Source organism: Lynx canadensis, chromosome B1 (genome assembly GCF_007474595.2).
Source record: "Lynx canadensis isolate LIC74 chromosome B1, mLynCan4.pri.v2, whole genome shotgun sequence".
Classification (NCBI taxonomy): Eukaryota; Metazoa; Chordata; class Mammalia; order Carnivora; family Felidae; genus Lynx; species Lynx canadensis.
Window position 1 is genome coordinate 76,317,450 of NC_044306.2, and position 13,132 is coordinate 76,330,581.

General features: G+C 40.8%; 2 protein-coding genes across 2 annotated transcripts in view; one reads left to right on the forward strand and one right to left on the reverse strand.

The window, feature by feature from the left end:
* Positions 1-13,132, forward strand: part of SH3D19 (SH3 domain containing 19) — a 187,246-nt gene that overhangs the window by 54,295 nt on the left and 119,819 nt on the right. The window lies entirely within an intron of this gene.
* The window catches only part of PRSS48 (serine protease 48), a 47,512-nt gene that overhangs the window by 23,638 nt on the left and 10,742 nt on the right, over positions 1-13,132 (reverse strand). The window contains 4 exon segments of the mRNA XM_030311975.1: positions 212-375; positions 1,148-1,422; positions 2,914-3,073; positions 3,431-3,529. Coding sequence (XP_030167835.1) covers positions 212-375; positions 1,148-1,422; positions 2,914-3,073; positions 3,431-3,529 — 698 coding nt within the window.

Here is a 13,132-nt window from a genome sequence, read left to right on the forward strand (position 1 = left end):
AAGAAATTCTCCCTGTAGTGTAGCTAAGATCTATGGAGTTTGGGCCTGTCCACACACTGCTGGATTCACCCAGGGATGCTGAAGATGTGAGGCATTCCATGGAAGCATTCCCTGGAAAGCATTCCCTCTGAGGCATTCCATGGAGGCATTCCCTGGAAGCACACTGGGAAAGGGGAGGGCTCTGGAAGGTGCCTATGGGATGGATTCTTACTATACACTGATCCATCCGTTCCACTGGGAGCTTAGAGCAGATCATGGCTTCACTGATGATGGGCTTGATTCCACTCGAGTTTGCTTTCTGGTAGTGGTCCCTGCATGTCTGGAGATCAATAAGGGGCACTTTTAGCTCCTTCAGTGTATAGGATGGCTTCATGTCTGTAAGATCAAAAGGAATCAGAGCTATCTTAAAATATTAGGAAGCAACTTGCAGCTAATGATACAGATTTCATGCCTCTGATTTTCAACTATATCTCTGATTTTAAATATTCTGCCTCCATATCAGATGGCACTTTGATTTCCAGTTTGGGAAATAGCCTGAAGGCTGAGTTCCCTTGGTCTAAACAAGACCGAAGTCATTTGCTCCCACCCAGATGCCACAAATAACAAAAAAATCATATGATTCAGGAAAACCCAAAACAATGAATGATGCAAAATCAACTTTTTTGGCCTTGGAATATATCGTCCTGTTCCATAGAATAGAGGTAGAGATAACATACTCTGAAGAATGAAGACTGTTGATACAGAAATGAAGCTCTACTTTCCTAGTCTGACTCGAGACTTGCTGAGCAGTCTTACTTTCTTGAATACATCTTCATGCCTGCTTCCCCTCTGTGTACCTTAACCACGCACACTACCCAGGTGCAGAAGGAGAGCTAGCTTCTCCCTAAGCTCATTGTCTTGTCCTTCTCACTTTTAAGGTCCCAGCACTATTGCTAATAAGAGCAAAAGCAGATATAAATAAGCAAAAGAGATTACAGCAGAAGAAAGCAAAAGAGGGAGGTATAGGGTCAAGGAGAATTTGAAGTCTGCGACATCTCAGATCAACTGCCTGGAGAGTGCAATATATCTGGTGCTGGGCTGGGATAGAGAGTACGGGGAGAGACTGTCAGTTGAGGAAATGGAGCTCAGAAAATCTACTTATCCTCACATCGGTATGTTCCAGAATAGCCCCATCCGGTCACCCAGCAGGAAGTTGACTTCTTCAGCTGGACTGCAGATGAGGGGAGGCAGATGGGCAGGACAACAGGGGTAAAAGAAACTGGGTAGGCCAATTCTGCCACAGCGATGGTACTAGATGTATTTCCCTGGAAGTCATGGTAGGGGATAATCCTGGACACAGCTATTATCGTTGCTTTGGAGCCTGGGCGACCAGAGACCTGAAGTGACCCCACCAATACACTGTATTTTCTGATGTCTTTAGACCTGAGAAGAGAAGCAGAATGGGGACCATGAATTTCTTATGGCTGTCATGAAGTGTCACAGCAGAGCCCATCGTTCTGGAGGTTGCATTTTTCTTCTGGCTCTCAAGCATTTGTTCCTTAACTAAGTATTAAGCGTTTCCTGAGAATATAAATGAGACTTAGGCATGATCTGCCTCTCATAGGGCTTTTGGATTTATTGTGTATGTGTATGTGTGCGTATATATGTAAGAGAGTGTGTATAAAAGAGAGGGGAGGAAGGAAGTGAGGGAAATGAGGCAGAGATAAGCAACAGTTTAACAAGTAAAACATTTTAAACTATGATAAACACTATGGAGAAAACAAACAGGATTTCAAGTCAGTAAAGGAGTAGGGGAAGAGACTTAGGATTGGGTGATCACAAAAGGTATCATTGAAGAGATAAGTTCTCAACTGAGTCCCAAAAGATAAGAGTTAGCCTTGAGAAGAGCTATCAGGAAAAGCATTTCAGACAGAGGGAATAGAGTATGCAAAGGCCTTGAGGGTAAGTGAAAAAGAGATCGGCAGTTTCTAGGAGTTGAAATAAACTTGGAGTAGAATGAGATGAGGTTGGAAAAATGAGCAGATATCTGGCAGTCTACAGCCATTTTTGGCCACAGTGAGGCATCTGGGTTTTACTCTAGTTGCCTGAGCAGCCACTGGAGGATTTGAAGGAGGGAGTGACCTGACCTTGCTTCTGACTTAAAAAAAAAAAAAAATCACTTTGTTGTGTATATGAAGGTAGCAAAACCTATTATACTATTGCAGTGGTCTGGGGACAGCTATCCTGGAGTCAAAGTATATTTTGGAAGTAAAATTGACAGAATTTGTGTATGCAGTAGTTATGGAAGGTGAGGGAGAGTAGGGCTTTATATTTCTGAGTACGGCTTGAGCAACTAGTTATGTTGTTGAATGAGAGAGGGAAGACAAAAGTAGGCTTAGGGATAGTGGTGGTGGTGAAATTGTAGCTCTGTTTTGATCATGTTCCCTTTGAGATACCAGTGAGATATCCAAATGGAAATGCATCAGAACCACAGGTTGGAGTTAGTGATGTAAATGTGTGTGTTATCAGCAAATATACAGCATTTTAAACCACAGAAATGGATGAGGTCACTGGGGAGAGTAAAGAGGGCTTAAGATTGTTTATCCAGAGTAGTAAGAAGATGTGGGCATGCTGTAAAGGGAGGGTCCCTTCCTGGGGAATGTCTTTTTGGGTAGAGACTTGGTTGGGGGGGACAGGAGGTAACTGTTTTTAGGCGTTCGTTTCAATCAAGATGATTGTCAAAGTGAAGATTCCTGTAATCCTAAGAGTAGTTGAATTGAACTGAGAGCTAGGGTAGGAAACATTTGGACCCACTTCTAAGGCACAGTGTACTATATTGGGCAGTGCAAGATAAACTCCTGTCTGACCTTAGTTCAGAAGCTCTAGTCACCTGAATCCCCTAGTGGGTCCCCCGGAAGCAAGGCCAACACTCACCGGAAGCAGCTTGCCACTGTCAACACCCACTGCTCTGAGATGAGGGTGGCTGCACAGATGTGAAGCGGGCCCTCGCGGATGCTGACCTGCCAGGGCCACTGCCCCACCTTGGCCTCCCTGCCTGAGGCAATGCCAGAGGAGACTGCAGGCCGCCCACAGACTGCAGACAAAAAGGAAAAAGATATGGGAGATCTGGCTGGAAACTGATGCCTTTTCTCCCACCCCTTCGTGCCATTTCCCAAACTGGGGTTCTCTCTCCAGCTCAGCACAGATTCCCTTCCCTTGGTCCACCCAGGCATGCTGCCCTGGCTAAGGCCTCTTACTTGACTTCAGGAGATTCTCTGGTTCTTCCTCATGGGTGCCTAGAGAGAGAAAAGAGGTATGTGGGAGACACCCATGATGAATTTTTATTGCCGTGGGAGGCCCACACCCCATGCTCTGTGCAGCTTCTCCTGGAGCCCTTACCCTCACCTAGGACTCTTCTCACCCTCCCCCCCCCCCCCACCCCCGAACACACCTGAAATGCCCAGCAGAAGGGGCAGCAAGAAGATACAGCCAGCAGGGCCCATGTCTTTGTCCTCAGATTCAGCACTTCCTTCTCCCAGGGAGAGGCCACCTGAAGAGCAGCCAGAGAAAGGGGTAGGACCAGCTTCTCCTGATGGATACCTCTGCTTCACCCCCTCCTGTCCTTTGATTTTCACCCCACACACCAGGGTGGGGACTGAAGGGACCAGACTTTGAAAGTACAGCTGCAGGACCCAGGGGGAAGAGCTGGGGCCTCAGGCGCCCCCTGCTGTCTAGGAGAGCAGGTTGTTTGGGGTTCTGCCAATGGGAAGAGGGGCAAGTTGGGGGTGGGCTCACTCAGTGCAGTGACTCTGGTGTGAGGCAAGGCCAGGTTCACAGCACTCCCTCTGTCTTATCTGCCACATCTCAGGGACTTGCCCTAGGTGCTCACATGTAATTACCCCCTATCCAAAGGTGAACCAACCTAGGGCAGATCCCTGAGCTTGGATCATAGAGGTCTGTGCCCTAAGTCCTTGGCCGCTTAAATGGTTACAGAACTGACAAGAGAAAATAAAGAAGAGGAAATAAGCCAGTCAGTTGACCAGTATTTTCTGCTTTCTCTTTCCTTTTTTGCATCAATCTCTACCTGTTGTAATTTGTCCTTTGTCTTCCTAAGTCAGCAAGTATTTATTAGATCTTTGTTGTGTACAAGGTATTGTGCTAAATGTGGAGCAGAATCTATAAAGAAGCATGAATTACGGATGTTGCCTGCCTTCAAAGTGTTGGCAGTCTAGTTGGAGAGAAGTGGAATAAGGAAATAACTTAGGAGGTTTTTATTAATAATTGATCTCCTGTTTATTAAAAAAAGGGAGCAGAGGGCTCTGAAATGTGAATGAACTTAGATAAGGCATATAACCAAAGTGCTGAGCAAATGTTGGTTGCCAGTTTTAAAAACATGATGATGACTGGAGTGCCTGGGTGGCGTAGTTGGTTAAGCTCAGGTCATGACCTCACAGTTCATAAGATTGAGCCCTGTGTTGGGCTCTGTGTTGGACATGGAGACTGTTTAGGATTCTCTCTCCCTTTCCCTCTGCCCCTCTCCTGCTCATGTGCTCACTCGCTCTCGCTCTCTCGCTCTCGCTCTCCCAAAAATAAATAAATAAGTAAATAAGTAAAAAATTAAAAAAAAATTAAAACGATGATGATGATGATGATGATGACGACGACGACGACGACGACGACGAGGACAATGACACAGTTAAGACTCTTTAATTCCAGAGCTGGTGCTTGGCATGAGAAGGTACTGTGGTGTGGGTACAATAAAAGTGAGTGGCATTAAAAGATTTGTAGAAATCAGAGGGAGATTATACTTCTAAAAATCAAGAATGGGATTATTAAAATAGAGATTTAATTTAACTTGAAACTTTGTAGAGGCCAAAGTAGGAAAGAAAAAAAGAATGAGCTCATGTCATCTGAAACATATCAATAAGCATAATAAACAAAGTCTTCAGTCAGGAGGTAACTTTTTCCCCCTTGGCAGTGACTTTAGTGAGTTTGTTATGATATGATAAAAAGTACAGGGGTTAATGTAACAAACAGTTTTCTAGAGGACTAAGAACTATACCTCAGTTTTTATATTCTCTCAATAGATGCTAATGCCATCATTCTGAATTACGATTAAGGCATTTCTGTGAAGAACTAAACTAACTGAAATGGAGTATTTATATTTCTTGTTATGTAACTTGAAACAAAAGTAGAATTTAGAGAAGATGCCTCTTTCAAATACCAGTTTTTCCAGCTGTGCTTTGGTGAGGTCTGTATTTTCTAGACAAATGTCTTGACATTTTATTTTCTGGACTAAGGAACCTGGCTTGAATTTCTGCCTCTCTGAGAACCCATCTTAGCTTTGCTTGGTCATGGGCTGCAGAAAGGCCGGTGGGGAGGACAATTCCAGAGCCAAATGAAAGTACCAAAGATCTCAAGATATGACCTCTGATCTCCCTTATTTAGAACGGAATGGGTAAGGTCTGCCCCTCCCCACCCCACAGGCAGGAACCTCATACCTCTCGCTCTCCCTGGACAGCAGGGGGCGCCCCAGGCCCCGCTCCCTCCCCCTGGGTCCTTTAGCCGCACTTTCTTGGAGGCTGGTCCCTTGAGTGCCTGGCCCTGGGCGAAATGGATTCTAAATAGATACTAGTATTAGGGTATTAATGTGTACAATTAATAATGTAGACAAATTACACACTGTAAAGAGAGGACAGTTTAAAATCTTTGTTATAATTCAAGTTGTCCTAGTTTACAAAGGGAATAAACTATTGTCTAGAAATGTTAAATTGATTCTAAATAGTTTAACATGTGCTCAGTTACAGAAGCTTGACAGTATTTTACATTTGCATAACATTTTCCTCCATACAGTAACTCTGTGAGGGTTTTCATTTCTGTTTTATAGATAAGGAAACTGAGGATCTTAAAGGTTAAATGACTTAACTAATTGTAATTATGCTATGCACGAGCAAAGCTGGGACTTGTCTAGTATAGTAGTCCCCCTCCTTACCTATGGAGGATGTGTTCTGAGACTCTCTTTAGTGGAGTCCTGAAACTACAGATAGTACCAAATGCTTTATTGTTTTTTCCTATACATGCATTTCTATGATAAAGTTTACTTTATAAGTTAGGCACAGTAAGAGGTTACCAACAATACTTAATAATAAATAGAACAGTTATGATACTATGCTGTAATAAAAGTTAAGTGAATGTGGCCTCTCTCTCTCTTTCAATACCTTATTGTATGTACTTAACTTCTTGTGATGCCGTGAGATGATAAAATGCTTATGTGATTAGGTAAATGACGTAGGCATTGTGACCTGGTGTGTTAGGCTAGTATTGACCTTCTGATGATAAGTGAGAGAAGGATCATCTGCTTCTGGACCACGGTTGACTGGTAGTAACTGAAACTGTGGAAAGCGAAACTGCAGATAAGGGGGGGGGACTACTATAATCAGATTCAAATCCAGATCTCCTGATTCATTGCCTAGTTATCTTTCCCTCCATGCTACAGCAGCCTCCCAAGTCCCAGAGACATCACTTATTTATTCAGTAATCATTTTTTCAGTGGAGGAATGACAACATAGAAAAAGCCTCTGTCCTCATGGAGCTTATATTCTAGTTTTAGATCATGACAAGTGCTTTGGAGAAAAATTAAACAGGAAAAGGATACTGGGGTGAGACATGACTTTTAAAAATCTTTTTTTTTTAAGTTTATTTATTTATTTAGAGAGAGACAGAGAGAGAGAGTGGGGGAGGGGGAAGGGCAGAGGAGGGAGGGAGAGACAGAATCCCAAGCAGGCTCCACACTGTCAGCGCTAAACCTGATGTGGGGTTCGAACTCACAAACTGTGAGGTCATGACCTCAGCCGAAATCAAGAGTTGGACACTTAACTGATTGAGCCATCCAGGCACCTCAAGTGTGACTTTTAAATAGAGTGGTCAGGGATGGCATCACTGAGGTAATTTCTGAGCAGGTATTGGAGGAAAGAGAGGCATTGAGCTAGTGGTTAACTGAGGGAAGAGAGGTTGAAGCACAAACGATAGCAGTACAGAGCCCCCGAGGCAAGGGTGTATTGGGGACATTTGAGAAACACTAAAGCTAGAACAGAGTTGGTGAGGGGCTCCAGCAATAGGAGATGAGGTCAGACAGGGAATGAGTCAGACCATGTAGATCCTTATGAGCTATTGTGAGAGCTTTGACTTTTATTCTTAGTCTATCTGACTTAAAAGTTTTAAATGGATCACAGTGGCTGTTGGGTTGAGAATGGTCAGGGTAGAAGCAGGGAAAGCAGTTAGAAAACTACTGCAATAATTTGGGTAGGAGATGATGATGGCTTTGGACCAAGGCTGTGGGGGCAAAAGTGGTAAGAGGTGGTAGATTCTGGTTGCATTTTGAAGGTAGAGCTAATGGGACTTGCTGATAAATTGGGTTGAGGGTATGAGAGAAAGAGAGGAGTCAAATGTTTTTTGGCCCAGGCCCCTGGAAGTATGGAATAACCATATGCTAAGATGGAGCACACTAGGTGGTGCAGAGTTCTGGGGGATAGACAAGAAATTCATTTATAGGCATGTTTAAGATGCTTGATAAATGTCCAACCAGAAAGTGGTAGGCAGTTGCATATATGAATGTGGAATCATTCATTGATTCAATCTAGCCACAAATTGAAGTGCTAGATTAGGGTGTCACCAGCATATTAAAGTATTTAAAGCCATGAAATGAGATAAGGTCACCTAGCGAGTAAGTATAAATAAAGCCCACTGTGAGTTTTAAGGATTGACCAACGTTTAGATGAGATAAGCAGGAACCAAGAAGAGACTTGAGAGGATAGGAGTGAGTTAGGCAGAGGACTGATAGTAGTCTTCTGGAAGCCAAGTGAAGAAAGGAGGAAGAAATGATTGGCTGCCAAATCCTGCAGACAATGAAGAACTGACCATTGAATTTAGCATCATGGAATGGATTCTGTTGAAGGAGATGATCAAGTGGACATGCTGTCCATTGACCATGAGCTGTACCTGGGCATTCAGAAGCTCCTTACCCCCTCCTTTGTCCTTGGAATGGGGTTTCTATTTGCCTTCCATACTCCTAGAGGCATTTCAACGACATATCCTTGAGATAGTGATGTGGTGTTGAGACCATGAGGACAGTATACATGACTAGCCCAGTTAAGGCCTCTATATAAACTTCTATGATTTGGCAAGTGGGCATAGAGATATACTTGTCTTGCTGGCCACCCAGGACAAGCCTCATGTAAATTCCCTTCCTACCCTGCCACCTACCAATCTAGAGTGGCCTGCTTCTTTCTTTGGTCTCTCCCTACCCTCTGTTTCAAGTTATATCTGGGAGGCTCCCAAGATGGCTGTGAACCAACAGATTCAAGAGGGAAAGGGGAATTATTGGAGACAGCAAATAAGGCAATTTTGTAAAGTAGTTTTTTGCTGTTCAGGGAAGTTGAGAAACAGCTGGCAGAAGAGCCTGGGTGGTGCAGTCTTTTGTTCTTGTTTTAAGATGGGAGAAATGATTTCATGTTTGTGTGCTAATGGAATTATCTAGTAAAGAGGGAGAAATTGATGTAGGACAGAAAACAAGAGAATTGCCGAAGTGCCCTTAAGCAGACAGGAGGGCACTGAACCTAGTGCATCAGTTGGGGTGTGAAGATGCTTAGATCAGAGCACAGATGGGTCTTTCATACAGCAAGAATAAAAGTAAGTATGTGGACATAGATAGATGCTAGTTGGTAGGAGAGGTGGTGGTAGAAGTTCTCTGCTGACTGTTTCCATTTCTTCAGTGGAATAGAAGTCATCTTTTGAGAGCGAGGATGAGAAGGGAAGTGTTGAGAACTCAGAGAGTGAACTAGTCATATACTAGGGTGGGAGATGAACAGACCAGAGAAATTATAGTGTGTCTGCTGGGCCCCAGAAAGCATCCACTTGAATTTGAAGTGAAGTTGGCAGAGTTGTATTGTTCATAGGCAGTGTTCAGCAACATAGGTGGAGGCATAGAGAGGGCAGAGGTTGGCTATACCAGGTTGAGGTTTTCTGAAGTGGGTATGGTGAAAGGGGGTGGGTGAGCAAGGGAGTGATTATAATGATAAATCATGAACTTAAGCTGGAAAGGAGGGAAGTAAAGAATTGAAGTGACTGTAGAGAGTAAAGCAAGGCAAAAATCAGTGGATTATAAATCCTAATGGGATTGAAAATGATTGGAATTGGCATTCTTGCTATAAGGAGTGCAGGAAAGATACTTAAGTGTGCTGAGTAAGTGAGACGCTTGAAGTTGAGGTCACAGAGAAGGCACAGTTATTGGTGATAACAAGGCCAGGGAAGATCATGGTGGTAGGTAGCATCTGAAGTCGGGTGATAGATCATTTAGTCCTAATGGTGGAATATGGTGGAGAGGCTGTGGATGTTGGGGGGACTTAATCAGGAGCATGCAGAGGCCGTGGCTCTCCTTTCTTTCACCTTGTCCTGAGTCTTTTGTAGTATGGATTTGAACACCAGGACCCGGGCTGGAAGGGCCACTGAAACTTCAGACTGGAATGCATCCCTCAGTCAGCCATCTTTGTTGACCGATCTTTAGCTGGCAATTTAGCTAAACTGCTGTTTTTTTTCAGCCACAGTTTTCCATTTGGTTCACAAAACCATCATGGGAGACTTAGTGTTAGATCTAGTGCACCTGTGACCAGAGCAGAATGCCCTTTCTCTCCAGGCAGGCAGATGGAAAGAAATCTAGAGTTAATCGTTATTACTAAAATACTCCTAGCTCCAGCTCCCTCCTTCTGCTGCATGCTAGGTATAATATATATATATATATTTATATATATATGTATATATATTTATATATATATGTATATATGTATATATGTGTGTGTATATACATACATATATATGTATATACGTATATATTTTACTATTATTGAAAAAATTTAAATAGAGAAATGAAGATACAAAGTAAAGTAAAATAAGTTTCTCTCCCCATATATATATGTAATGTGTATATGTGTGTGTATATATATATATATATTTTACAATTATTGAAAAAATTTAAACAGTAGAGAAATGAAGATACAAAGTAAAATGAGTTTCTCTCCCCATCCTCTTTACTTCTAGCACCTCCTGGGTGGTTTTTTGAGCATCATTCCAGATGTCTCCCTGTCTTTCATTCTTTTTCTGACTATATGTGTCTATTTGTGTGGGCCCTGTATATGCACAGAAAAAGTGGAAGCATTCCCTATGTTCTTCTCTATGTTCTTCTCTCGAGTCCTTCCTTCCAAGCCAATATATACTGAGCTGAAGACTTTTCTTTAGTACAGGTATATAAATTACACAATAATAGAAGTGTAGTGTAACTTTAAAATCATGCCTGTGTTAATGGAAACTTAGTTTTTATTTTCTGTTATTATAAATTATGCTGGTGGAATATGCTAAAGAATATATTCTATAGATATTGTTACCACTATTCTTATGTATTTCTTTTTTTTCTCCTTTCAAACCATCCTTTATTTTTATTTTTTTAAATTAGTTTATTTTTTAATTTACATCCAAGTTAATTAGCATATAGTGCAACAATGATTTCAGGAGCAGATTCCTTAATGCCCCTTACTCATTTAGCCCATCCCCCCTCCCACAACCCATGCAACAACCCTCAGTTTGTTCTCTATATTTAACAGTCTCTTATGTTTTGTCCCCCTCCCTGTTTTTATATTATTTTTGCTTCACTTCCCTTATGTTCATCTGTTTAGTATCTTAAATTCCTCATATGAGTGAAGCCGTATGATATTTGTCTTTCTCTGACTAATTTTGCTTAGCATAATACCTTCCAGTTCCATCCACGTAGTTGCAAGTGGCAAGATTTCATTCTTTTTTGATTGCCGAGTAATACTCCATTGTATATATATACCACATCTTTATGCATTCATCCATTGATGGACATTTGGGCTCTTTCCATACTTTGACTATTGTTGATAGTGCTGCTATAAACATGGGGGTGCATGTGCCCCTTCGAAACAGCATACCGGTATCCCTTGGATAGATACCTAGTAGTACAATTACCAGTCGTAGGGTAGTTCTAGTTTTAATTTTTTGAGGAACCTCCATATTGTTTTCCAGAGTGGCTGCACCAGTTTGCAGTCCCGCCAGCAGTGCAAAGGAGATCCTCTCTCTCCGCATCCTTGCCAACATGTTGTTGCCTAGGTTGTTAATGTTAGCCTTTTTCACAGGTGTGAGGTGGTATCTCATTGTGGTTTTGATTTGTATTTCCCTGATGATGAGTGATGTTGAGCAATTTGTCATGTGTCAGTTGGCCATCTGGATGTCTTCTTTGGAGAAGTGTCTATTCATGTCTTTTGCCCATTTCTTCACTGGATTCTTTGTTTTTTTGGGTGTTGAGTTTGATAAGTTCTCTATAGATTTTGGGTACTAACCCTTTATCTGATATGTCATTTGCAAATAAATATCTTCTTCCATTCCGTTGGTTGCTTTTTTGTTTTGCTGATTGTTTCCTACCTGTGCAGAAGCTTTTTATTTTGATGAGGTCTATTCTTATGTACTTTTTCCCTTGCTTTGACGTCAGTTGTTCTGACATAGTATGACTAAAGAAAATACTTAGTTTTAGAGTCTGATCTCTGTTGCCAAATTGTTCTCCACGAAGATGGTACCAATTTATAGTGATTGAGAGCATCCCTTTTCCCATCTCCTTATTCATACTCATTATTTATCTCTTCAACCCCTCCATACTAGCCGAGCTGATAGGACTATTAGGAGAAAACATTTTCGTCAAACAATACTAATTTGGAGGGAATAACTGAGATTGGGGGATAAGAAAAATAGGAAGATATTTCATTCTTATTCCTTATGCAGGGGATGGAATATTAACACTTCTCCAAATTCTAAGATTTAGCTAAAACAGAGAAGACCTTAACTAAATCTTTAAAGAGTTTGGAAGTGATCAGAGGCAAGGTTGGAAAGTAATGGAAGCCATCATAAGTAAAAGAGTAGGTTGATTTCTCTTTTGTTCCTGAAATTGTTGTTTTCAAATCTATTCTTTTACACGTTTGTAAAAATTTCGAGTTCTCTGGTAAACGCTTATAAATCATTGATTCCAGATTTTATCTGAGTTTAATTCTGAGTTTGTGGTGACTGAATTGGAAAGAAATTTTATATGAAGTTTTTTTAATTTATTCTACTTGATGATTAAGTTTGGAGATCTTTAAATTTTGGCCTTTTTTGGAGGGAGACACCTATAATAGTACATATTTAACATGTAACACTATAGATTTAGTACTGCTTTTTCATTTTTTCATGCTTATTCTATATAGAATTTTATATTATTATCTCCAGTTAAAAGTCATATTTATTATTGATGTCTTGATAACTGATAATTTTTTCAGACAAACATTTAAAAACAAGTTTTAGATATTAGAAGAGTGAAGTAAAATTCTTTTTCTTTGATTTTGCTAAGAAAATATTATTAAATGTTATGGATCTTAAAAGTATAAGCCTAGGACAAAGTATATGTACAGACTGAAAATATGCATGATTATATATATGCTTTGGATAACTTTATTGTGAATTCATACTTGTCAGCACAACAATTATATACCCTTGAGTGCTGTATAGTTGAGCTTTCACGTAAGTACACATCTGTTTAAAACTCAAAACAATCTTGTAATACCCACTTAAATGTTTTTGAGGCTCACTTTATGTTTTTGAGGAGAACTTGATACAAAAGTAACAGATGGCCAACAAGGATATTAAGTTGACAGGAAGCAACTTAATTGAGTTTCTTTAGTTCCTGAGTTAAAGATGTATTTATATATACTTATCAGTGTAAATTCACTTAAAAAAAATCTTGGGACTATGTTTCCACTGAAGTCTTTTGTTTGTGATTTGTCTTGTTTTGTTCTGTTTTGCAAAGCTTGAAAGGGGGAGAAAGAGGGAAGAGAAGAAGATGGATTATCATTGGAAGAAATTCACCATGCTCAAAGCAATTTTTCCTAATCTTAGATCTAAATATGCTACTGATGGGATTATGCATGTTTGAACATGCAAAAAGATTTTCTTGTTAAATAAAGTTTAATCTTATACTTAATGTTCCTTATTATATGGGGAGAACTTTGAAGCAAGGATCAAAAATCAAATGACACTAATGCTTCCTAATGAGAGAAATCTC